Below are 21,362 nucleotides of genomic sequence, written 5' to 3'. Positions count from 1 at the left end.
CGTTCCAGGGTTGTTAATATTGAGGTATCATGACTCTTTTAAATTTTATAATTTTTCATAACTAATTGTCATAACTAATGTATTAAATATATATTACGATTTGAAATGTATTTACATTCTCACAGTCCATGTTGAGATTATTTTTAAAATTCAAATTCTATTTATAAACTACAATAAGAACGATTGGCCCAAGTATTAAAATATGGCATGCCAATTATTTTGACGTCTTTTAACATGAACAAATATAATTTGGAAGTGAAAGTGCATTATACTTTTTGTAAACTAACTAATCCGTAGGCTTTAGTACCTGTACTGTATCAAAGGCTGCAATATATTCTCGAGGGACTAAAAACCGGACAGTCTCGTAAATTTTAAAAGAGTCCTTCATGGTCGATTTCTTCTTTAAAGCGTTGCCGTTAAAATATAGCGGCTATTCAGATTAAGTTGAACCGGTAACCTAATGTTCGTCTATCAGAAATATACTAGGTGAAACCCGTCGAAATCGACGGTTACTTTCAAGGCTTACGTTAATTCATCTAACTGCGATAAATTGGATGAAATATATATATTTTGAGCATTTATCATTGTTTAAAGAGTAATAAGTGTAAAAAATAATGATATTAACTGCGTTAGTTGCCAAATTTGGTTGATCATTCAATGAATAAAATATTCCCAATACCGTCATCGGAGTTATTATTATTATGTTAGTTATCTGGTATCTCCTCCTTTAAAAGAACCATTAAATAGTATTCAAATCGTATTGGTGGATCTTTTGTAGTTAAACACTTCCGTGGTTTCATCAGTGAAATATGATTTTATTTGAAAAGAAAATATTTTTTGGGGAGACATATTCTAATTTCAAAGGGAGGTATATCCGTTACAGTGTAAGTTTGATTTTTCCTTCGTCACGTCACGTCAGTTCATATCGTACTTCTGTGCCAATTAATGAACCCTCTAGCATAGTTTTGAGAAATTTATTGTGGGGTTACTGTTAAAGCTTGAACATGGGGGATGACAGTTAGTTGTCTCAGCCTTATCAATAACATAATGTTGTCAATATAATCTCTGTACGGAATGTTAGGTGTAGTGGAATGAAGTGATATTGGATTTTATTCTTGAAACTGTTAGGTGCCTCCTAGTTATACAGCCTTTCGGCTTCATTGGCAACAAATACTGCAAATGACATAGCAATGGAACATTTCCAAAAAGCAAAAATACTATAAATTTGCTGTTACGTATATATTGACGTTTACATATTGTTAATCAACGTCTTATAAAGGATTATGTGATCTAGTTTAAAAGGAATATACCTTTCTGTCATGTCAGTAGCTGCTTAAATAGTATTTTCTTTTTGTACCATATTTTACAGCCAAAATGTCGTGTTATTTTCAATGTTACCAACCCAGTTCACCATATAGGCACGTAAAATAGGCAGGTGCAAATAATTTGTCAAGATACGTACCATTTTAGGCAAGGTTTCTATGTTTGTATTTTCTTAGACACGATAAGAGAAGATATTTCTACATAAATATTTGATATGTGTGGAATAATATGATAAAAAGTAGGCAAAGGTGGTGAAAAAGGCAGACACCAACCCGTTCAACAGATAGTTCAATAAGAAATAATTTAAGAATTCATGCTGTAGAAGGACTTTCCACTGATTTCGTAATAGAGCTTTATATTGCAAAACATGACATGATAAAGAATAAATTCAATTTTAAAATCAGAAAATAACATTGCAAATACTTATTTGGTAGAATAGTAACTCCCAATAAATTTGTGTTGTTTGAGATACAATTTAAAAATGAACAGCTGTTTCAAACTATTATTCACATACCCAAAATGTAAACAACTCTGTGGAAGGATCTTTAAAAGCTTCTGGGGCAGAGTCCTAAGGGATTTTGCTTAGTTTTTCTTTTGATAACTCATCTACAGACCAAGACCTTTCTTTGGACACCTCTACCAAGTTTCTACGCTCAGCCATTCTCTCAAATTAGTGGGAACAAAGTTTCCAATTAAATATTTAGATTCCCCCATGTTAATCTTATGGGAGAAACTCAAACTTTGATGGCCTGTGGGGCAAAGCCCGAGGATTTTTATTGCAGGAAATTAAGAAAGGGGGCGTCTACACAAAAAAATCCTTTATTTTGACACGTCGTTTGTAAAAATCCGTCGATTATTATTAACGGAGGAGTAGTGTTTTGTAGAAATCGCCTTCACGTATTATATATATAAGGATATTTATGAAGTACTATGTTTTAAACAAGTTGTGTGTTATACCATTATATTTTTGTCGCACACGACTCTGTTTTATTTGTTTTTTTTTTTCTCCTTAAGCCATTAGTATTAAATAACTATTATAGTCTTTTTATTACGATTCCTGTACAGATGTTATTAACTGCCGAAGTAGTTTTACAATACAGTTATAAATCCTATATGTGTGGCATAAATTTCTATTGTAGGACTGTGAAAAATTCTATTTCTGTGAAGTGGTACAGACTATACAAAAATAAGATATATCCTAAATGTAGGGAATCAACGTACGAGAAGGTGATACAAGAAGAATGGTTGGTTTTAGGAACTCTCATAAATACAATAAGCAGTAGTAGAATCACACGTAGGGTGTAGAGGGTTTATGCACATGTTTGCACAGTACATCACCAAGCTGGGCCTGATATCATCGCTATGGTAGTTTAACCTCTCCTTAATGGCTTCCTGATATCTACAAGATCACATGCTATGTTGTCCAGGCTATATCAGAGGTCATGGAGTGAATTATGTGAGGAGGGAATTGTGGTTTTCAATATAAAATAAACATTAGTAGACTACCAGCAAACAATAGCATGACCTCTCTAAGGTTGGTAAGAAATAGCTCATTACACAATGTACTTTGGCAAATGTCAGAGTAAAATGTCGCAACAAATGTCAATAAACATGCCAAGGCGAAAACACACATGTGGAATATTTTGTGGAATGCGTTATCATCACTTAAACTGGGTCCAAACTAAAGAGAGTTCCTTTAATCTGCAACTACGTATTTCAAATTTAATTTCCCTTTAAATACGTTATATGTTTAAATTAGTGTACACGGTATTTGCTCGCAACATAACACATCTTGCTTCCTCAAGTTTTTTTTCTGTATTAACTAATAACAATATATAGTGCCAATATATGATAACCATTGTTCAAAGTTTGATGGAGTGTTACAACCGAATATTCTATTACCTATTGGTTTAAAATGTTCCAAAATAAAATTATTATTATATTTGTAATCACTTAGTCTAGCAAAGTACCCTTAACTACTTGATTATTACTTACATGATTGATTACACTTCAGACCCTCTTACCTGAAAAAATACAATAGGTTTAAGAACGTTATAGATGTACCCTGAAGTAGACATTAAACTTATTCATGTAAGAGGGTTGGCATTTTATAATTCTTTTACAAAACACTAGTGATCAGTAGTATCTCAGTTAGTATCCCAGATGATTAGAAATTTAAAAAACCCGTTAAATTAGGGTTTATACAATATTTTTGTGGCAGTAATAATTGTATGCTATTTATACAGGGTGTCCATAAAAAACGTTTCAGGACTTTGGGAAATAAACCCCCATACTATAAAGAAGAGAAAAATCTATGGGAAGGTATGTCCGAAATGCATATTTACCCAGATATTCGCCATTTTGTTTTGTTATACAAAAAAAATTTTATCTGTGAAGTTTTTATTCGAGGATTATGAAATTTGGTAAATAGGTCAACATACACAAGACCTATTATAGAAAAAATAACGAAGTTGTCCCGATTGTAAATTACAAAATGGCGGCCGTTTGAATTTGTCTAACTTATAATACTCAAAAACGGCTAATTCTATGAAAAGATGTCAAGGATATTTTTGATTTTTTAATTTCCTGTCAAACGATACCAAGATCAAAAAGATCGGACAAAAGATAACTGAAATACTACGTTTTGTGTGTAAAAATAAGGCAAAGTTAGTCGGGGAACCCTTAATTTTTGCCTTATTTTTACACAAAAAACGTTATATTTTAGCTACCTTTTGTCCGATCATTTTGATCTTGGTATCATTTGATAGGAAATTAAAAATGCAAAAAAAGTATTCTTGACATCTTTTCATTAAATTAGCCGTTTTTGAGTTATTTAAGTTATAAAAATTCAAACGGTCACCATTTTGAAATTTACAATCGGAACAACTTTGTTATTTTTTCTATAATAGGTTTTGTGTATGTTAACCTATTTACCAAATTTTATAATCATCTAATAAAAAACTTCACAGATAAAAATATTTTTGTATAAAAAACAAAATGGCGGATATCTGGGTTAATATGCATTTTCGTACATACCTTCCGCTAAACTTTTTCTTCCTTTTAGTATTGGGATTCATTTCCCAAAGTCCTGAAACTTTTTTATGGACACTCTGTATACGGTGGTTGATTTCGAATTACAACAAGTCTAGGTCTTTATTAATTCATGATGTTTGAACGTGTAGTTGAACAGTGTTTCTGTAAACTTTAGGATTTAATTTTTTTAAGCTCTAATTTTATATTGCTATACTTAAGACGCCACAGAGAGCGGCAACTTGTATTTTTCAAGTGAAGAGACTGGACTCACTAAGTTGTAAATATAATTGTTTAATTTTTTGTTTTACGTTTGCCACGATTACTGGATAATGTGGCAACGTAGTTCCAAGTGAATTTATTATTTTGTATGTATTTGTTTTGAAGGAATAAACTCATTATTTCATTATTTCATTATTCCATTATTTCATTATTTCATTATTTCATTATTTCATATTTCAGTTTTAGATTTATTAATAAATAGTAATTTTACTTTACAAAAACATTCAGTCCAAGCTTTAACTGCTTGGGTCGTTACAATGTTTTATTGCAGTAAGATAAGACCCACCCCTTGACAACTCTGTTGAAAAATTGTTTTACATTTTATCAAATAAGCGTTTTATGATATTTAATAGGTTGTTGATAAACGCACGTCTAAAATTAAGTTCTCTTGGAGGCGATGATTTATTTCCTTATTTATTTATTGGTCACCAACAGCAAACACCAATTGTGTACTAGGAATGGAAAAGGCTGTAAGTGCCAAAAAATTAAAAATTGAGTTTTTGCTTGGAATGTGTAGTAAGCGACATCGCCAATAGCCTAGAGAATGTTGTAAGTGCCAGAAAAATTCCTAGTAGTTCCTAGAGCAGCCGCAAGGAGCAGCACCGTGAAAGTGCCCGCTGACCGGCAGTGGAAAAGGCTGTAAGTGCCGCCCGCCATGATGTATGTGCCTTTGCACAGCAGTAAACGGTTTGTCGCGAGTCAGTAACAAAGCGTCGTGTATTTTCAGCGTTTTTGTGCATTAGTGCGCATAGTTAATACCTCTTACCTCAATCAATACGTAATAATACCTCTTAAAAAGTCTTGTAACAAATAATTTGTTTTATTTAAAAAACATTTTTAAATTTATAAAAAAAAAGTTTTTTTTAAGAAAACTGTGAAGAATAGGGGACAAGTAAGAGAGAGACAATAGTTTAATACATAGACAACTTTATATTACCTCTTGACAACTTTGTAATACCTTTTAAAAATATTGAAATCAATAAAAGTTTTTTAATTTTAAAATTTTTGAACCCATTTTTTAACATTGTTTTCCTACGATGGTTAAAAAAGCACAACCTAAAAAAGTAGTTGTTATGCATAAAATGGAAATCCACTATGAACATTCATCTTATTTTGGGTAGTGAGTGCTACACTTACAGCATTTTAACAATTCACAACATACAATTCAGCTTTTCCTGTTTAAAATCAAGTTAAATATGTTTAATTATTTTTTTTTTGTATGTATATTAAATAAAAATGTATGAGGTATTTTTTATGAATTTTACAGATTTTTAAAGCATACAGTTTAACTTAAATACAGTTTTTATTGAATACTGAAAATTTTACTTTGTAGCACTTTCAGCCTTTTCCATTTCTGGTACACAATTTACATTGTATGTACAGATAGAAAAAATAACCAATATAAAAAAAAAAACTTACTAACAGAGATAATGGAAAACAAGCATAAACAATAATAAATTCATGAAAAACAATACATATAAATATGATATCATAAATATTTAATTTTTAAATCAATACTTAAAGAATTGAATTATAGCATATTTATTAATAACTTTATATTACCTCTTGACAACTTTGTAATACCTTTTAAAAATATTGAAATCAATAAAAGTTTTTTAATTTTAAAATTTTTGAACCCATTTTTTAACATTGTTTTCCTACTATGGTTAAAAAAGCACAACCTAAAAAAGTAGTTGTTATGCATAAAATGGAAATCCACTATGAACATTCATCTTATTTTGGGTAGTGAGTGCTACACTTACAGCATTTTAACAATTCACAACATACAATTCAGCTTTTCCTGTTTAAAATCAAGTTAAATATGTTTAATTATTTTTTTTTTGTATGTATATTAAATAAAAATGTATGAGGTATTTTTTATGAATTTTACAGATTTTTAAAGCATACAGTTTAACTTAAATACAGTTTTTATTGAATACTGAAAATTTTACTTTGTGGCACTTTCAGCCTTTTCCATTTCTGGTACACAATTTACATTGTATGTACAGATAGAAAAAATAACCAATATAAAAAAAAAACTTACTAACAGAGATAATGGAAAACAAGCATAAACAATAATAAATTCATGAAAAACAATACATATAAATATGATATCATAAATATTTAATTTTTAAATCAATACTTAAAGAATTGAATTATAGCATATTTATTAATACTTTCCTTTCGATGAATGATTACAAAACAGTTCAATTCTATTCAAGTCTATTTTCATGAAGATGTACAATAGCTATGAATTTATTGAAAGAAAAAAATTGTGAAATTAAGTAACTATTTTATTAACAGTAAATGGTGTCAGGTGTCTTATGTCAAGACAAGTAAGTAAATGAAACACTATGAACTAGACTAACTATGAAATAGACAGGTTATTTATATTTCAAAATCCATTATTTGTATTGACCACCAACTCAATATTAATTAATAAACAATTTAAATTTTGGGTGGGGTTAAAATAATAAATCCCCATAGAGATAACGCTAGCGTGTCTTTTCTCACTTACTCTAACACTTAACAGTTTGGCGAGGTCCCACCTATTGGCGTGACTAGATAAAAGAGTCTAATAATGTTTGCTGTCAGCACTCAATAAGCCTTATCAATGCATCTTTCCAGTTATAATATTGAAACTAAAGACAATGGGCTGAGAAATGTGTTTTGTAGGATTATATGTTGCCATTGGGAATTTATTGTGTGAAGCTGAAATAACGGTAATACAGTGGTTATTTCAATAAATTCAAATTAATAATTTTTTTGTAATATTAGAAAGTGTACACTATTGATTGCAGCTATATCTATTGTATATTTAGTGAAGAGAAAAGGGTTCTATGGCATTTCTCCTCTACAGACAGTACTTGTTGTTGTATTGAAAATAATTACAATTTTTTTTAGTCAATTGACTTTTTTAAGATGCTACGAAAAAAAAATTTCAGGCCAGGATTATTTTAAATAATAATACATATATTGTCATTGCTTTCTTATAGTACATATTCATGATTTCAGTATTTGAAAATAATTTATTTCCTTAAGCACTTAAATGTCTTAATTTTAAACGGAATAATGTTTGAGAAAATTCCTGAACATTAAATTAAAAAGGAGCATCAGAATTGCTTAAAATGCCCAATGATAAAGAAAGGGATTCAGTTAAAAGTTTTTAGATTTCTTGTTCAATTTAAGTTTTGGAATTAGTTAGCTAGGGCTTCAAGTGGTGGATTTCAAGATTACTTTCTAAAGAAACGTATTCTTATCATTGGCGTCGGCCTGAATAATCTATACGATATTTGTGTAATGATAATATGAAAAACACGCCAAAAACATGTAATTGGACAGTATAAGTTTTTACCTCAACACTATTGTGGTGATTAGTGTATTAAGAGGAACTTTCTCATCTTAGGCATAATCCGAGTACCACTTCAGGTCCAAAGTAGTATTGATAAAACGCAGAGAGTTAAAAATGTCATGATATTTATATTGTGAGAGATTTATTTGTTCTTATTTCAGTATTCTACTTAGGTTAGCAGAGGAAATGTAAATTAAAATACAAAAAATATTAAACAATTCGGTGGTAGTTTTGTACAGTTTTACCTGGTCTGTTGACAAAAATTCTCTTGTCCCTAATAGAATTGCAAATTTCTGTTTGTCTATGTTTTGCATCACTGTCATTTAGAACTAATAAATGGAAATGCTTCATTCAGAAAATAATATGTGTTGTAAATAACAACCAACAATTAAATGTAATGTTCTGGCATAAAGATAGAATGGAAATGTATGCAACCTTGCATTTATATACTATAGTTCATCTTGTATTTGTTTGAATTCGCACCAGCTAAACGTTTTTATATGATTTTAAAATATAATTTGTCAAAACACCAACAACCTTGATACTAACCAAATAAAAGCATAAACTTAAAAACAGATGAACACTTGTTCGTAGCTTATGCGCTGACACATGAAATAATGTAATATATATCCCATAATATTTTTTTTTTATGCAAATATTTTACAATTTGCTTTAGACTTTTGTTAGACTTCAGTTTAGTAATGTAAAGTAAGTAGTAACAATGTTACTATTCAGGAGCTGTACTAATTACCTTCCTTGCGTGTTACTGGTCAACATTTCACGTTTATCATTGAGTTCTTATCTTACACCATTAATCCTACATTCCCGTGGTATTATCAAATGGCTAATGTACACAACGGAGAGGCTAATAGTCGGTATCTACTTTAAATCCACTACTTGCGGTGTTAAAAGCCTTATATTTGTCAACTAAGGTTGATTATGGTTTATTAAACCGTAAAAAACTAATTATTGTGGTAATTTTACTACTTTTAATGAAATATGCATAGTTTTTAATGACTGTTGCCGTAAATGAATGTTATTCTAAGGTAAATTTACATTCTAAGAACAGTGCGAGCTTAAACCTCTTCACGATGTTCGTATAAAATCACTAAATTAACGATTATATACGAATAAAAAAGTAATAAAAACATAAGTTAGTGTTTCTTGTTCTTTTAATTGGCAATTGACTATGTGTGGGAGTAATTATATACAATAATTTTATATTAATGTAAAATTGCGAGTGTTACTAATCAACTTGATGACTAACTATAAAGTTATGTAAAGTAAGTTTCCTTAGATTGTTTTTATTTAGACCAGTCAGTTTTTATATCACTTTGAAACTGTTAGCCGAATTATACACATTTTCAATGTAAGAGAACCGTTGAAAGCAAACGATGCTTGTGACTTCAAACAAATTCTATTTAACTTCCCTAACAAGTTTAGTATGTCAACTCGCCTTCGCTTTTACAACTTGTTTCATCAATTGAAATTATATTTGATCCCTTTAGTCAAAAACAAATACATGTCCTTTGGACCCATGATGATACAGTATTATAAACTATAACTCTTTAACACCATTGATTTCATTAAATAATTTTGTTTACATATTCTTTGTTGTATCTGCGCCCAATATTTAATTAAGTACATGGCAGTAACAATAAGTAACCACAACGGAAACTTTAAAAATCAAATCAAAATATTATAATTTTTAAATTGATTTGTTTAACTTTTGTCTGCATATTGTTAAGATTGGGTTACAGTTTTAGATTCCTTGTTTATTTATTCGTTTATAATTTAAGAAGGCTTTCATCAATTCTTGCAATATTATTTAATTTTATTGTTTATTTTATTGAATATGTAATAGTTTACCGATGTTTTGTTAGACACGTCAAATATTTTAAACCTACATTTAAATTAGGTTTTACTATTAAATTGTCGACTTCCATAGTTAATTATCGTTTAGATTTGAATTCGCAATATAAAAATAAAACGTTTTGGTGGACGGTACAAATCTTCGGCTCGTAAATACTTTAGGAAGGTTTCCATAAATACTGAAACGGCCAAAAAAGAAGCCTCGTAAAATTTTAGTGTTCTTCATGGTCGATTTCTTTTACCGTGAAAATGTAGCAGCCATTGAGTCAACGTAGAGATTGTACAGACACTCTGAGTTTTTCATGAATACATTTGTGTATATACGCTTAAAAATTCTTATTATTTTGAAATATTTCTGAGTTATCTGTATATATACCGAGTTAGGAAACAGATGAAATATATTGATATTATTTCAATTTTTTTTCTAATTTCTAATATCGTTAAAATATCTTTAATGCAACGAAAAATTCTAAAATGTTATAGCTATCGTATACACATCTATTTTAAATTTAGTGTGATGTTGTTTCTTACTTACTTACTCTTACTCCTGTGGCCATTGGAAACCTAGGTGGTTTTTGGCCTCGCCAACCATGTGCCTCCAAGCTCTTCTATCCTCTGCCAGCTCCAAGTCTGCTCCCATTCCTCTCAAGTCCTTCGTCACCTCATCAACCCATCGCATTCTTGGTCTACCTAATTGTCTCCTTCCTTCTGGTATACCTCTGAGTACCATCTTTACCATCTCTCTCTCACTTCTACGGTTAATATGGCCCATCCATCTCAACCTCCTACTCTTAACTATTCCCACAATATCTGGTTCACCATATAATTCTTTTAACTCTCTATTTTTACTTATCCTCCATGCATTTCCTTCTTTTACTGGTCCAAAAATTCTTCTCAAAATTTTGTTTTCAAAAGTAATAAGGCGCTTCTGGGATTTTTTGGTAAAAGACCAAGTTTCTGACCCGTATAGCAATACAGGTTGCACTATAGTTTTATACATTCTTATTTTAGTGGTTTTTGATAGCAGTTTGCTTTTGAATAATTTTATTGTGATGTTGTTTCACAAGATATAAATTAGCAGTCAAGAAACAAAATTGTACATTTTTAAAATCGATAAGATATTATTACGGACATATCCACCACGATAAGGGAAATAAAATGTTCATAACGTTTCGGAACCTGCAAGTTTTAGGTAGGGAAATATATGAATAAATTAATAATGAATAAATTAATTTATTTCCCATATCACAAAACAGTATACAATCGTAATAATTGTCGACAAATTTAAACCGGTCACTTTTCCTAGTAGTGTGACCAGTTACAAAGTTACATAATGAATAATATTTACCATACAAGAATAGAATGCAAGCCAAGCCGAAGCTGGAAAACCATAAACCATTCACGAAACAGCATCGTAGTCATACACAATTTAAAATTAATACAAAACTACAGTTGCACATAACTATAACTTAATAGTGACACTAGTAATAGTAACATTGAGGAGCGGTTTTGTAAATAAAAGGTACTAATCCAAGGATGATGAAATTATATAATAAGGGAAATTATATGCCAATTATGCTACATACTATGTAGCCCATCTCACGTTTATACCCCGGGTAGAATAGGTAAAACTAATAAAATTTACCGATATAAAAAAATAGATGTACCTTACCGTCAACTCAGGCTTCAATTACAATTCAACGGATGGCTCAATCCAGTAATGTAATTGGTATGTAACTCCCTGCGCCAGTAATGTAAGTGACAGTAAACTGTAATCCTCGCTTTGAAAATTGGGATTTGGATTTAGTTTTCATTTGGAAATTGGAATTCGGAAACACTCAACTTGTATATAACCTGAAGGGTGACTTATTAAATTTTCCCTATGAAGTTACAGTTATGACTTATTTGGATACATTTGTTTTTAAAACCTGAAAACCCGATTAAATTAAGAATCCATAGTGGTTATTGGCATAAAATGAATCACAAGTTTGTTATTGATGCCAAATTTTGTATTCCCCAGAAGCATCCTTATTGCAATAGGGTAAGACTGAAAATCAAGAATTTATCATACGTTTTCTAATTACATGGTAAGATCATAGCTTACGAAATTAATTATTATTTTATCAGTCATATAACTTTATAAATAGCAATTATCTAAACAATTAAACTAGGATACTTAACTTTTTACATTAAATCTCTGAACAAGACAAAATCAAATACTTCAGTATGTACGATTCAAGTATGCCAAATTAGTTAAACGAGCTACTTCAATTTCAGACAACAATGCCACAGCAGTTTCAATGTTTGATACTATAAAGTTCTGCCTAACTTTAGCAGTTAGAAGATTCATTCTAACTAGTTAGTGTAGTTTGAAATCACTTTGATACGTGGGGTTGGCTAAGAACAAGTTTCAATTTCCTATATTTTAGGTTCCGTTATTTATTTATATTTTATTATTTTGAATGTAGATTATTTATTTTACTAAAAGATTATAGCCTACCTTTACAATTTATATCCTAGGGTACCAGGCTCTAGTTTTACACATTTTCCTGTTTTACACATTACAACAGGTTAGTCCTAAGGGTCGTGGCATCATCACATGGATAAAATCAAATAGCGATCGGCAGGTTTAGAACCCGTGACCTCGGGTATTGAAGCAACGTGATTTAATAATACACCAGCAGCTCGCACCCTATCTTTTCACATAAAGTTGTGATGTTTTCAGTGCTTAAGGTAAATAACTTTACTATCTTAAAAGGTATCTTAACGTATCTTAGTAATAATGATAAGTTTTTTATTTAATAGTAGTACAACGGATTGATACCATTAATCTCTAAGTATGGATTTATCTATTTGGTCTGGATCTGTACAGAAGCATAAACTGAATCTCACTGAAGAGATATGTTTTAGAATACGATACCTTAGTGGCCATTGTATGACTAACTAACCAGTAATAGAGTTACCACAAAACACGTTCTACACTTTGCGAATACTATTCAGTTTAATGATTCAAATAAACCATAAACATTACCTCTAATAACATTATCATAGTTAATTGCTAAACCACATTAATGTAGAAGCCTGATCCACAAATTAGGTCGGATCCCGGCTATTATAGTAGGGTCCATGTGATAGGATTACGGCAAGGTTATCTTACTCAGTTCGTGACCGAAACTACTCACGACCGTGTGAGGCTCTGGGGAGTTTCGTGTGTGGTTAACTTGTCTAAGTATCGTAGACGGATAGTTTGAAAGATTAAATTGTCAGAACGAATTTATATTACCGTTATACGTCGTCGAATCTATCTAAAATGACTTCATTGGGAATTTAAACAGGTTTAAAAGATGCCTGTAATGTGTGAGAAGATAATGTGAAGTCATGTTGACCCAAATGCTAACACAGAGCTCTTGACCAAGCGTAATTTAAGAAAATATAGATTTTTTATTGGAAATTATTCTGTAAATCTTTGCATCAGAGAATTATAGATTCTGAAGTAGATCTGTTTTAAGCATACACCTTTAAATCTAATACTTAAAGATTTTGTGGACGATTTAACTTAGAAAAAACGAGGGACAAGATTAGGCCGAGATGATATTTTTTGAAATATTATTAGGTAATTTGTGTGATTTCTTAATTCAGCAGAATCCAAACCCATAGGTAATCCACATACTTTTGTACCATACGTCAAAAGATTCAATGGGAAATTGGTAAGTCCAAGCCTTTAATTGGGACTTGCCGATAGGGAATTCCTTTTCTGACACCAACTATTCCTGCGGATCTTCTTTAAATGCTCCCCAGCTCTTAAATTAGATATTTTGGGTGAGGGTTCGACACTGGTGAGGCAAACTCTAAAATCTGGTACACCAATGCACAGTACAAGGTCATCAGAGAAGATTTTCACATCATCATAAGCGAAAAGTAGAGAACTTCTTTAAAGTAGCATCTACAAACGGTCAACTATACTTCTAATCATATTGGGGTGCTTTATACATTAAAGGTCTTAAAAATATTTGAGAAAAACATCTCAGTAAACACTGTTTATAACTGAATACTGTAAGCCATATTAATACTGCTATATCATTAAAAACAGTCTAATAGAATTGGTTCAACAATCCGTTGCCATTGGGTGTTGTTAACGCATGGCTATGTTAGTTACTACTAAATTTCAGACTTAACTAAAAGTGAACAGTATGCCAACAGTGTACTTACTATTCGATTCTAATTACGGGGGACTAAAGATATTTCCCATACATTGATCTATTTGACTTAATAAGTTTAATTATTGAGACATATTCTTCTAGAGTAAGCTAGAATAAATATCATAAAGTAAACGACAATCATAACTAAAATAATAAAAGACATATTCAATTTAAAAAATATAGTAATCGATACGGGATTTTGGTCTATGAGTTTAATTGTATTGGGTTTCAGTCATTTATTTGTAATATGTATGAGTTTTTCTCTTTATGTTGATGTAATTGATAAATACGCGTACTCTAACGTGTATTACTAAATACATCAACATAATGAAAAAATCTCATTTTAGTACAAAGAAATAGTTGAAACCTAAAACTTAAATTCTAATAAGTTACATGAACAATAAAAGCAAAACCGAAATACAATTCAAAACAAACAAATCAAGCTTTGTCGGAAATACAAAGGGTAAAACAATAGTGGCTGATCGAATGGTGAAGAATGCGATAACAACCAGTGATTTATAAACATCCCACGCCTGGCTATCGATCACAGTCATATCGGATACTCGAAACTATTCGATTGTTTTGTCTCGGGTCGTTGATATATTGTTAAATCCTTTTTCGACATTTAAACCTCAATCCTTTTTTATGGGCAATAGATTTTCTTAGTAATGACAACATTTTTTTTTTGAAAACTTTCCTACATATAAAATACAATGTATTTATGATTCAAAATTAAATCTTATACCGTACGCTTTTCCAAGAATCACTAATTAAAAAACACATTTTTATTAACTACCATTTATTATGCGTATACACATAACTTAATAAAATTAATAAAAACTGAATGATAAGAAATTATTTTATAAAGTGAGAAAGTGTTGAATAATTTCGCATTAGAGGGTTTTTATTAAACATTTACCAGCAAATAAATGTCGAGAAATGTTGGCATGATGCCCAGCTGTTGTGTGAAGCTGTGGACATTAGCCTCGATAATTACCAGTGTCCAGTATCAGCTGTTTATCACCTGTTAATTTACAATGAACCACTTATAACAGCAGTGCGCCATTTAGATGTTCATTAAAAGGAGTTTTTATAATTTAAATTACGGTTGAGTTGTTTTATTTTGTATGTTTCCTTAGCTTAGTTATAGTTGAGTATAACCATAGTTTAAGCATACTCCCCTAAGGGAGTACCCATAATCTACGGTATAACCTTTAGTGTAATCTTATAGTAGTCCAATACTTTAATATTCAACTATTCAATAATATTTAATAGTATTGCTATAGTATTGAATTAGATATGATTTGCTTTAACAGTAAAATATTGTTACATTATTTTTTGTTTGGTTAAACATAAACCAAGTGATTTTTTAAGTAAAAAAGATTGCTTGGAAACCTATGTTATAAGATAAGCTTATTTTTTTAAATATGGAAGTTGATAAAAAATGAATGTTACATTTTATTAATATAACGCTGTGCGATTGTTTAAGATGATTGCAGAGAATGATGGTAAACATGAAGAAGATATAATTTATTTCTCACCATTTACCTTATTAAAAAAGTAACCCGAAACGATTTTGTACCAATGCGTGAATATATGTTTTCCTTTTTTTGTGGACGATATATTTGCTTATAAAGCTACTTTTCCTGTTGGAGAAGGGAAACAAAACCCGTAAAGCATTGATAATTTACATCGCTTAATATGGCTAGCAGCCAAGTTGGAAATAAATGTATTTCATGGTCTTATTCAGTTCATGCGCAAGCTTGCTGGAATTACTTTTAATTAATTGCAAATAATACTAAATATACTTTTTTGTATTAAAATATATTGGAATACTTTGAACGATAGAAGGTGTTGAGAATAGGATGAAGGAATTGGAGATGATGAGATATGAGAAGACTTACACGTGAAATCCTGACAAAATCTCTACATGAAATATTGTGTTGCTTCGCGGTGAATTAGACTTCTCTTGTTAGATGATATCACTGTTTGTTTTATAAAATTCCCACTTCACCTTCACAATATTACTTTTGAACCCTTGTTTTTGGGAGCAAACTGGTCTAGTACCCATAGTTCCGGGTTCAAACCCCGCCAAATACCAGTGGATTTTATCCAAGTGATAGAGCTATGACTTATAATACAGCTAGCCTTAAGTAATTTGGAAAGAATTTCTAATCTAAAATCTAGAGGAATAATGAAGAAAGAAATATTGTTTTCTTTAAATTCACTGCTAAGACCAATTCATATTTAGTTCTATGATCTGTAAAAGGTAAAAACAGCCAAACATGATAACTTATAACTATTCTCTACATAACATATGGTACACTATTGGAACTTCATATAGCTTTTTCAGATAGTTACGAAAACATGAGAATTCTGTAGCTGATAGCAGCTGTGTGTCTTTATCACATAAAGGTGAACGGAAGTGTTGTAAACGGACTTTACGATCCCACAGGTCGTAAACAGCTGTTCCAGGCACAAAAGAGGTATTTCGAAACTATATTTCGTGCTTCAGTTTTATTTTGACAGGCAATATATATTTTTTGCGTTTTAACTTTAAAGGTTCTTTGAAAATACACAGTGGTATAAACTTTGAGCACGAGTGTTTATACAAATGTGTAGTACGAATATAAAAGTATTCGTTAGTTACTTATTAAAATGAAATGAGATCCACACAGCACATATCTTATTTTGAACTGTAAAAAAAAACCTAAACATTCAATCTTGAAAAACTTTTAAATGTTTCTCAAAAGTATTAATAGCTTTCCTAAATCCGTTGACATTTTTAATTATCTTTTATCAATACTTTTCAGGTCAATTTTCAAGCGAAAGAGTAATGCAGAGCCTGGTTTTAACTAATTTACTGTGTAATTTACTTCGTACGTATTAGGACTATATTTATGCTTTTCTTTAAACAAAATGCACTGGTACAGGTTGCATTTAAACATGTGTTTGAACACAATAAATATATACAATAAATATATGAAACAAATTATGAAGTTGAAATAATATTGGCATGGCCAGTTTTATACTAAGTTATTTGAACTTTAATTACCAACATCACATTACAATGACAGAATTTTACTTTGATTTTAAATGTCATGTGATCTTTTAGCAATTAATGACTGAAATATACAACAAGGAAACCTTTGAATACATTTAACACACTTTGAACAGCATTGCATCGTCAACCTAATATATTTAATTTGGTCGATGCACCTAACTGACAAAGTTTATTTGGTCGACATATGAGTGTTTCCAATATTGCTTTATAAAGGAAAGAAGAACAACATTTACCAAAACCTTATGTGTCTCATCAGAATTTACGTTTCCTATACGTGGCTAAAAAGCAAGATGTGTCCATATAAATGATTAATTAATTTTCCATTATACATTGGATATTTTAAGAAATACATTTTCAAACTCATGCCTTTAAATAGGCAAGTAATCGTAAGCCTATTTGTGATTAGTTATTTAATTGGAGTCATTCTCCTATCATAAATGCTCAATAAAGTTTCAAAACCTACTTAACCTTTCATAAAAAAAAAGCATTTACATTTTTTCCAATCATCGGTTAAATAATATCAACGATAGTGTTAGATTTTTAATTAACGCGGAATGAAGATTATTGTTTCATTTAAAACCGCTTCGTAATAAACGCATAATCGCAGGTTTCATACCCGCCATTAAAGCTCTGCAGGGAACGATAAATTCTTTTATTCATAATTTTGACGCAGAGTATTAAATAGAAACTGCCCCCTAGAGGAGCATAGTTAACAATACTCAAACCTGATATTGTGAATTTAATTTAATAAATATATAAATATAGGGGATGTTTCTATAAATGTGTTTTGATAAGAGTCATTTATTTTTTAAATTCCGTCGCTCTTAACACTGTATATATCTTTAGGCCTTGTCATAGTATGATTTGTCGACCTTATTTTAATAAAAGAATACCAACTCTCAAAATATTCGTGTAAAAGTATATTACAACCTAGGATGTTTTTACTTTGAATGCTGAGGTAAAATGATATAAATTAAATGTATATTTTGAAGAAAGGAAACAGTATTAGTATTACTTCACAAATATAGTGTCGCTAATTAAAACATTGTAACATAGCTAATATACGTATTACTGCACCAAGGAAATAAACCACTTTTCAAAGTATTCAACCATATAAGTAAAGGGTTTTACAGGCATTGGGCTCAATATTGGGATTTATTTAAACTTAGGCTAGAAAGGAGGTTCGTAAAATGTTGGATTTTTGTTTAACAATGTGCTAATACACATTCCATCAACTTAGCACTGTAAGTTAAAAAACATTATATAAAACATTTAGGTTTAGCTTAAAATAGATTAGGAAAATGGGAAAATGCCGTCGATAAAAATGTGTTGTGTAGGGTGGTAGCATTGAACTCGCATTTAAGTTGTAAAACTGAAAAATTTATAAAATACGAAAAAAGTTATTTGAAATTGTTGTTGATTATATTTAATTCGCTAGAGGACTTAAGTGTGGTTATGGTTAACATTATAGGTGCATTTGGCTAGCAAATGAACATATCTCAACTGAGTACTTCAAAAGGCGCAATGTAGTTTTTCATCGAAGATGTAATCAAATACAGAACTTTTTAGAAAGGCGACTAACTTATATTGTACAATTCATAAAACATATCAAACGTCAATTCACTTTCACATTTATGCTACGTGATATCGATCGTCACTTTATTAAAACTAAAAAGAATCAAGATGGTAAAATAAGACTCTGAGGGAAAGATGCCTTGTTCGACCGTGACCTTTCTCAACTTGTCTTAAGGGACATGTGCATTTAGAACAGACTGTTGTTCAAATGTCATGGGTTGTTACTATGATAAACAATATAATAATATAAATAACTCACCCACTCTGTTTAAGGCATAAGTTTTAATGATGATTTTAAATAGAAACCAATTTTGAACAGTTATAAGCGTTGCATGATCATACGACAACGCTTAAGTTTGTCTAAGCCACTAAGACAAAATAAGAATACTATTTCATGGATGGAGAATATAGGCTGGTTAAAATATAAATATTATTGACCCAACCTCAGAAAAATTCCGAAAGTTTTGAAACTTTCACAAATATTTCTAGGTACCTAGGGATGATTATACCAAAAGTTCCAATACATATGAGGCGAGCTCTAGTGGCAATTAGTGAAAACATTGCCTATTATTTTGTTTTTGGCTAAAATCTCGAGAACCGTTAGTCGGAGCTAAAAGTGAAATATACTAAATTAAAGATTATTAAATTTCCAACAAAAATGATATTTACACTTTTATTTTATTCTTTATGTTTACCTAGTGTCATAGGGCGCTAAAATAATGTTGTTTTTTTAACTGTCTGTACTTTAGTTTTCACTATTGTTCGCACCCTGACAGTTTGAGAAAAAACTCCATATTTTAAAGCCCTATAACCCGGTAACCACAAGGAATAAAATAAAAGTGTAAAAGTATTTTTTTTTATGTAATGATATTTATTTGTTATATAGCAACTTTTAACTCCGACCAACGCTTTTCGAGATTTTTGCCAAAAACAAAAAAGATGCCTTGTTTTCGCTAATTGCCGCTAGAACTCGCTTAATATTTATGGGGACTTATAGTATAATATTCCCAAGGTACCTAGAAATAAGTGTGCAAAGTTTCAAAACTTTCAGGTTTTTTTTGGAGATTAAACCTTTTTTGACTGGACTAAATAGCCTAACCACATATTAAAAAATATCGTCTCCGTAGATTGTTTTACGAAAAAATAATTGCGTGAAGTTAATTGTTACATAAAGTATATAAGTAAATTAATCAACTGTTTAGGATAGTTTGTCAAAGGAGTTTCAACTGTGTTTGTGTTCAATTTAACTGTTCTCCTGGAATAACTCAAGTCTGACCAAAATACCTTCGCACCACTCCAGCCCCAGACTAAATACTGCGTGGATCTTTGCCAAGATTGTTAATGGTACATGGACGATTGTTGAACGGTTTTACAGGTAAGACCAGAGATATAACCAATAAGAAATTTTATGTCAGCAACAATGTATGTAAACTTACTAGGTCAAATATGTCTTTGTTGCACACTGTGACCTCTTGCGGATAGCTAAAATTGTTTAAACTTTTCAATTTAATCGTTAAGAGCACTGTGATGTATACGATTATTTTACTTTAGTAATAGCTCATTTATGAAAAACATGTTTTGAGTATTAAATTATTCCTAAAACTACATAGGCTTATAACAATCTGGGTGAAATGTATGTAGCAATAGAATAGACCCACAATAAATTGGTTGATTCTACGGTAATTTCAACCCAATCACCAATTTAACTACAAAACCTGAACTGCCATTATTAAAAAAAGAAAGTTTTAAAAGAATCTGTGTAAAAGATATAAAATATTTGAATGGTAGAGCTTGAATAACTGGAATATATTACATTGTAAAATATACTGTTCATAAATTTTTTCTGAAGATGTTTCTTAATTTGAAGTTATATTTTATTAGAATTTAGTAAAACATTAATGATTTGGAAATCAAACTATATAAAAATATATCTTTAACATAAATTCTGCAATCACGTAGTTCGATGGCTCAGGGGATTTAAAACCAATCATATTACTGGATTACTACACATTTGGAATAGTGATGTAGAACTGGTGGGATTTAGGTTACGTTTGTATTTTTATCATGGTTTGGTGGTGGGAGTAAATATGATATTTTTTAGGGAAAATGTCAAAATTTGCAATAACTGTTAAACCATAATATTGTTACAGCAATGGGGGTTGCACTATTTTTTAGAATTATTAAAACGTAAATTTTACGTCTTAATTTTAATCAAAACCAGTTCTATTCAAAAAACCAGATTTTTTGTGATTTTGAACTAGAGAACTTGTGCGGCTCAATGAGGGTATGAAACATAATGGCGAGGAAAAGGTTATGCTTTAATTCGAGTAATTCTAGTTACATCTTAGAGTTGTTTGAAAACTTGTTAGAAACTAATTTTAAATGTCTCTATTAGCGTCGTCAAGGTTCACATACATTATTTATGCTCTCAGTTTTATCTGATAACTTCTAATGAATGCTAAAGACTCTGCTTCAATTCGAGTTAACATGTTAACATGTTTCCTTACTGATGATAACCTGTGTTAAGTAATTTAAGTTGGGCCATTTTATTTCTTTGATTTGAGAAATCCCTCTAAACCAACGAATTTTCTCCGTAGAATCCTGAAAAGTGGGGGTGATATAAACCATTTAATGTGCTCTATTTTTTACCCACAAGCTCTAGGTT

At 30.4% G+C, this 21,362-nt stretch overlaps 1 protein-coding gene across 1 annotated transcript in view; it reads right to left on the bottom strand.

Moving 5' to 3' along the window:
- LOC129002278 (collagen alpha-3(IX) chain-like) overlaps nt 1-10,538 on the bottom strand; it is a 106,119-nt gene extending 95,581 nt beyond the window's left edge. The window contains exon 1 of the mRNA XM_054429963.1: nt 10,449-10,538. Coding sequence (XP_054285938.1) covers nt 10,449-10,538 — 90 coding nt within the window. The remainder of the gene's footprint in view (nt 1-10,448) is intronic.
- Between the last annotated feature and the right edge of the window lie 10,824 nt (nt 10,539-21,362).

This window comes from Macrosteles quadrilineatus, unplaced genomic scaffold (assembly GCF_028750875.1).
Source record: "Macrosteles quadrilineatus isolate MER2022 unplaced genomic scaffold, UCM_ALF_1.0 Scaffold_9__3_contigs__length_116548681, whole genome shotgun sequence".
NCBI lineage: Eukaryota > Metazoa > Arthropoda > Insecta > Hemiptera > Cicadellidae > Macrosteles > Macrosteles quadrilineatus.
The sequence above is the reverse complement of the archived record's forward strand: the minus strand, read 5'-3'. Positions and strand labels throughout refer to the sequence as shown.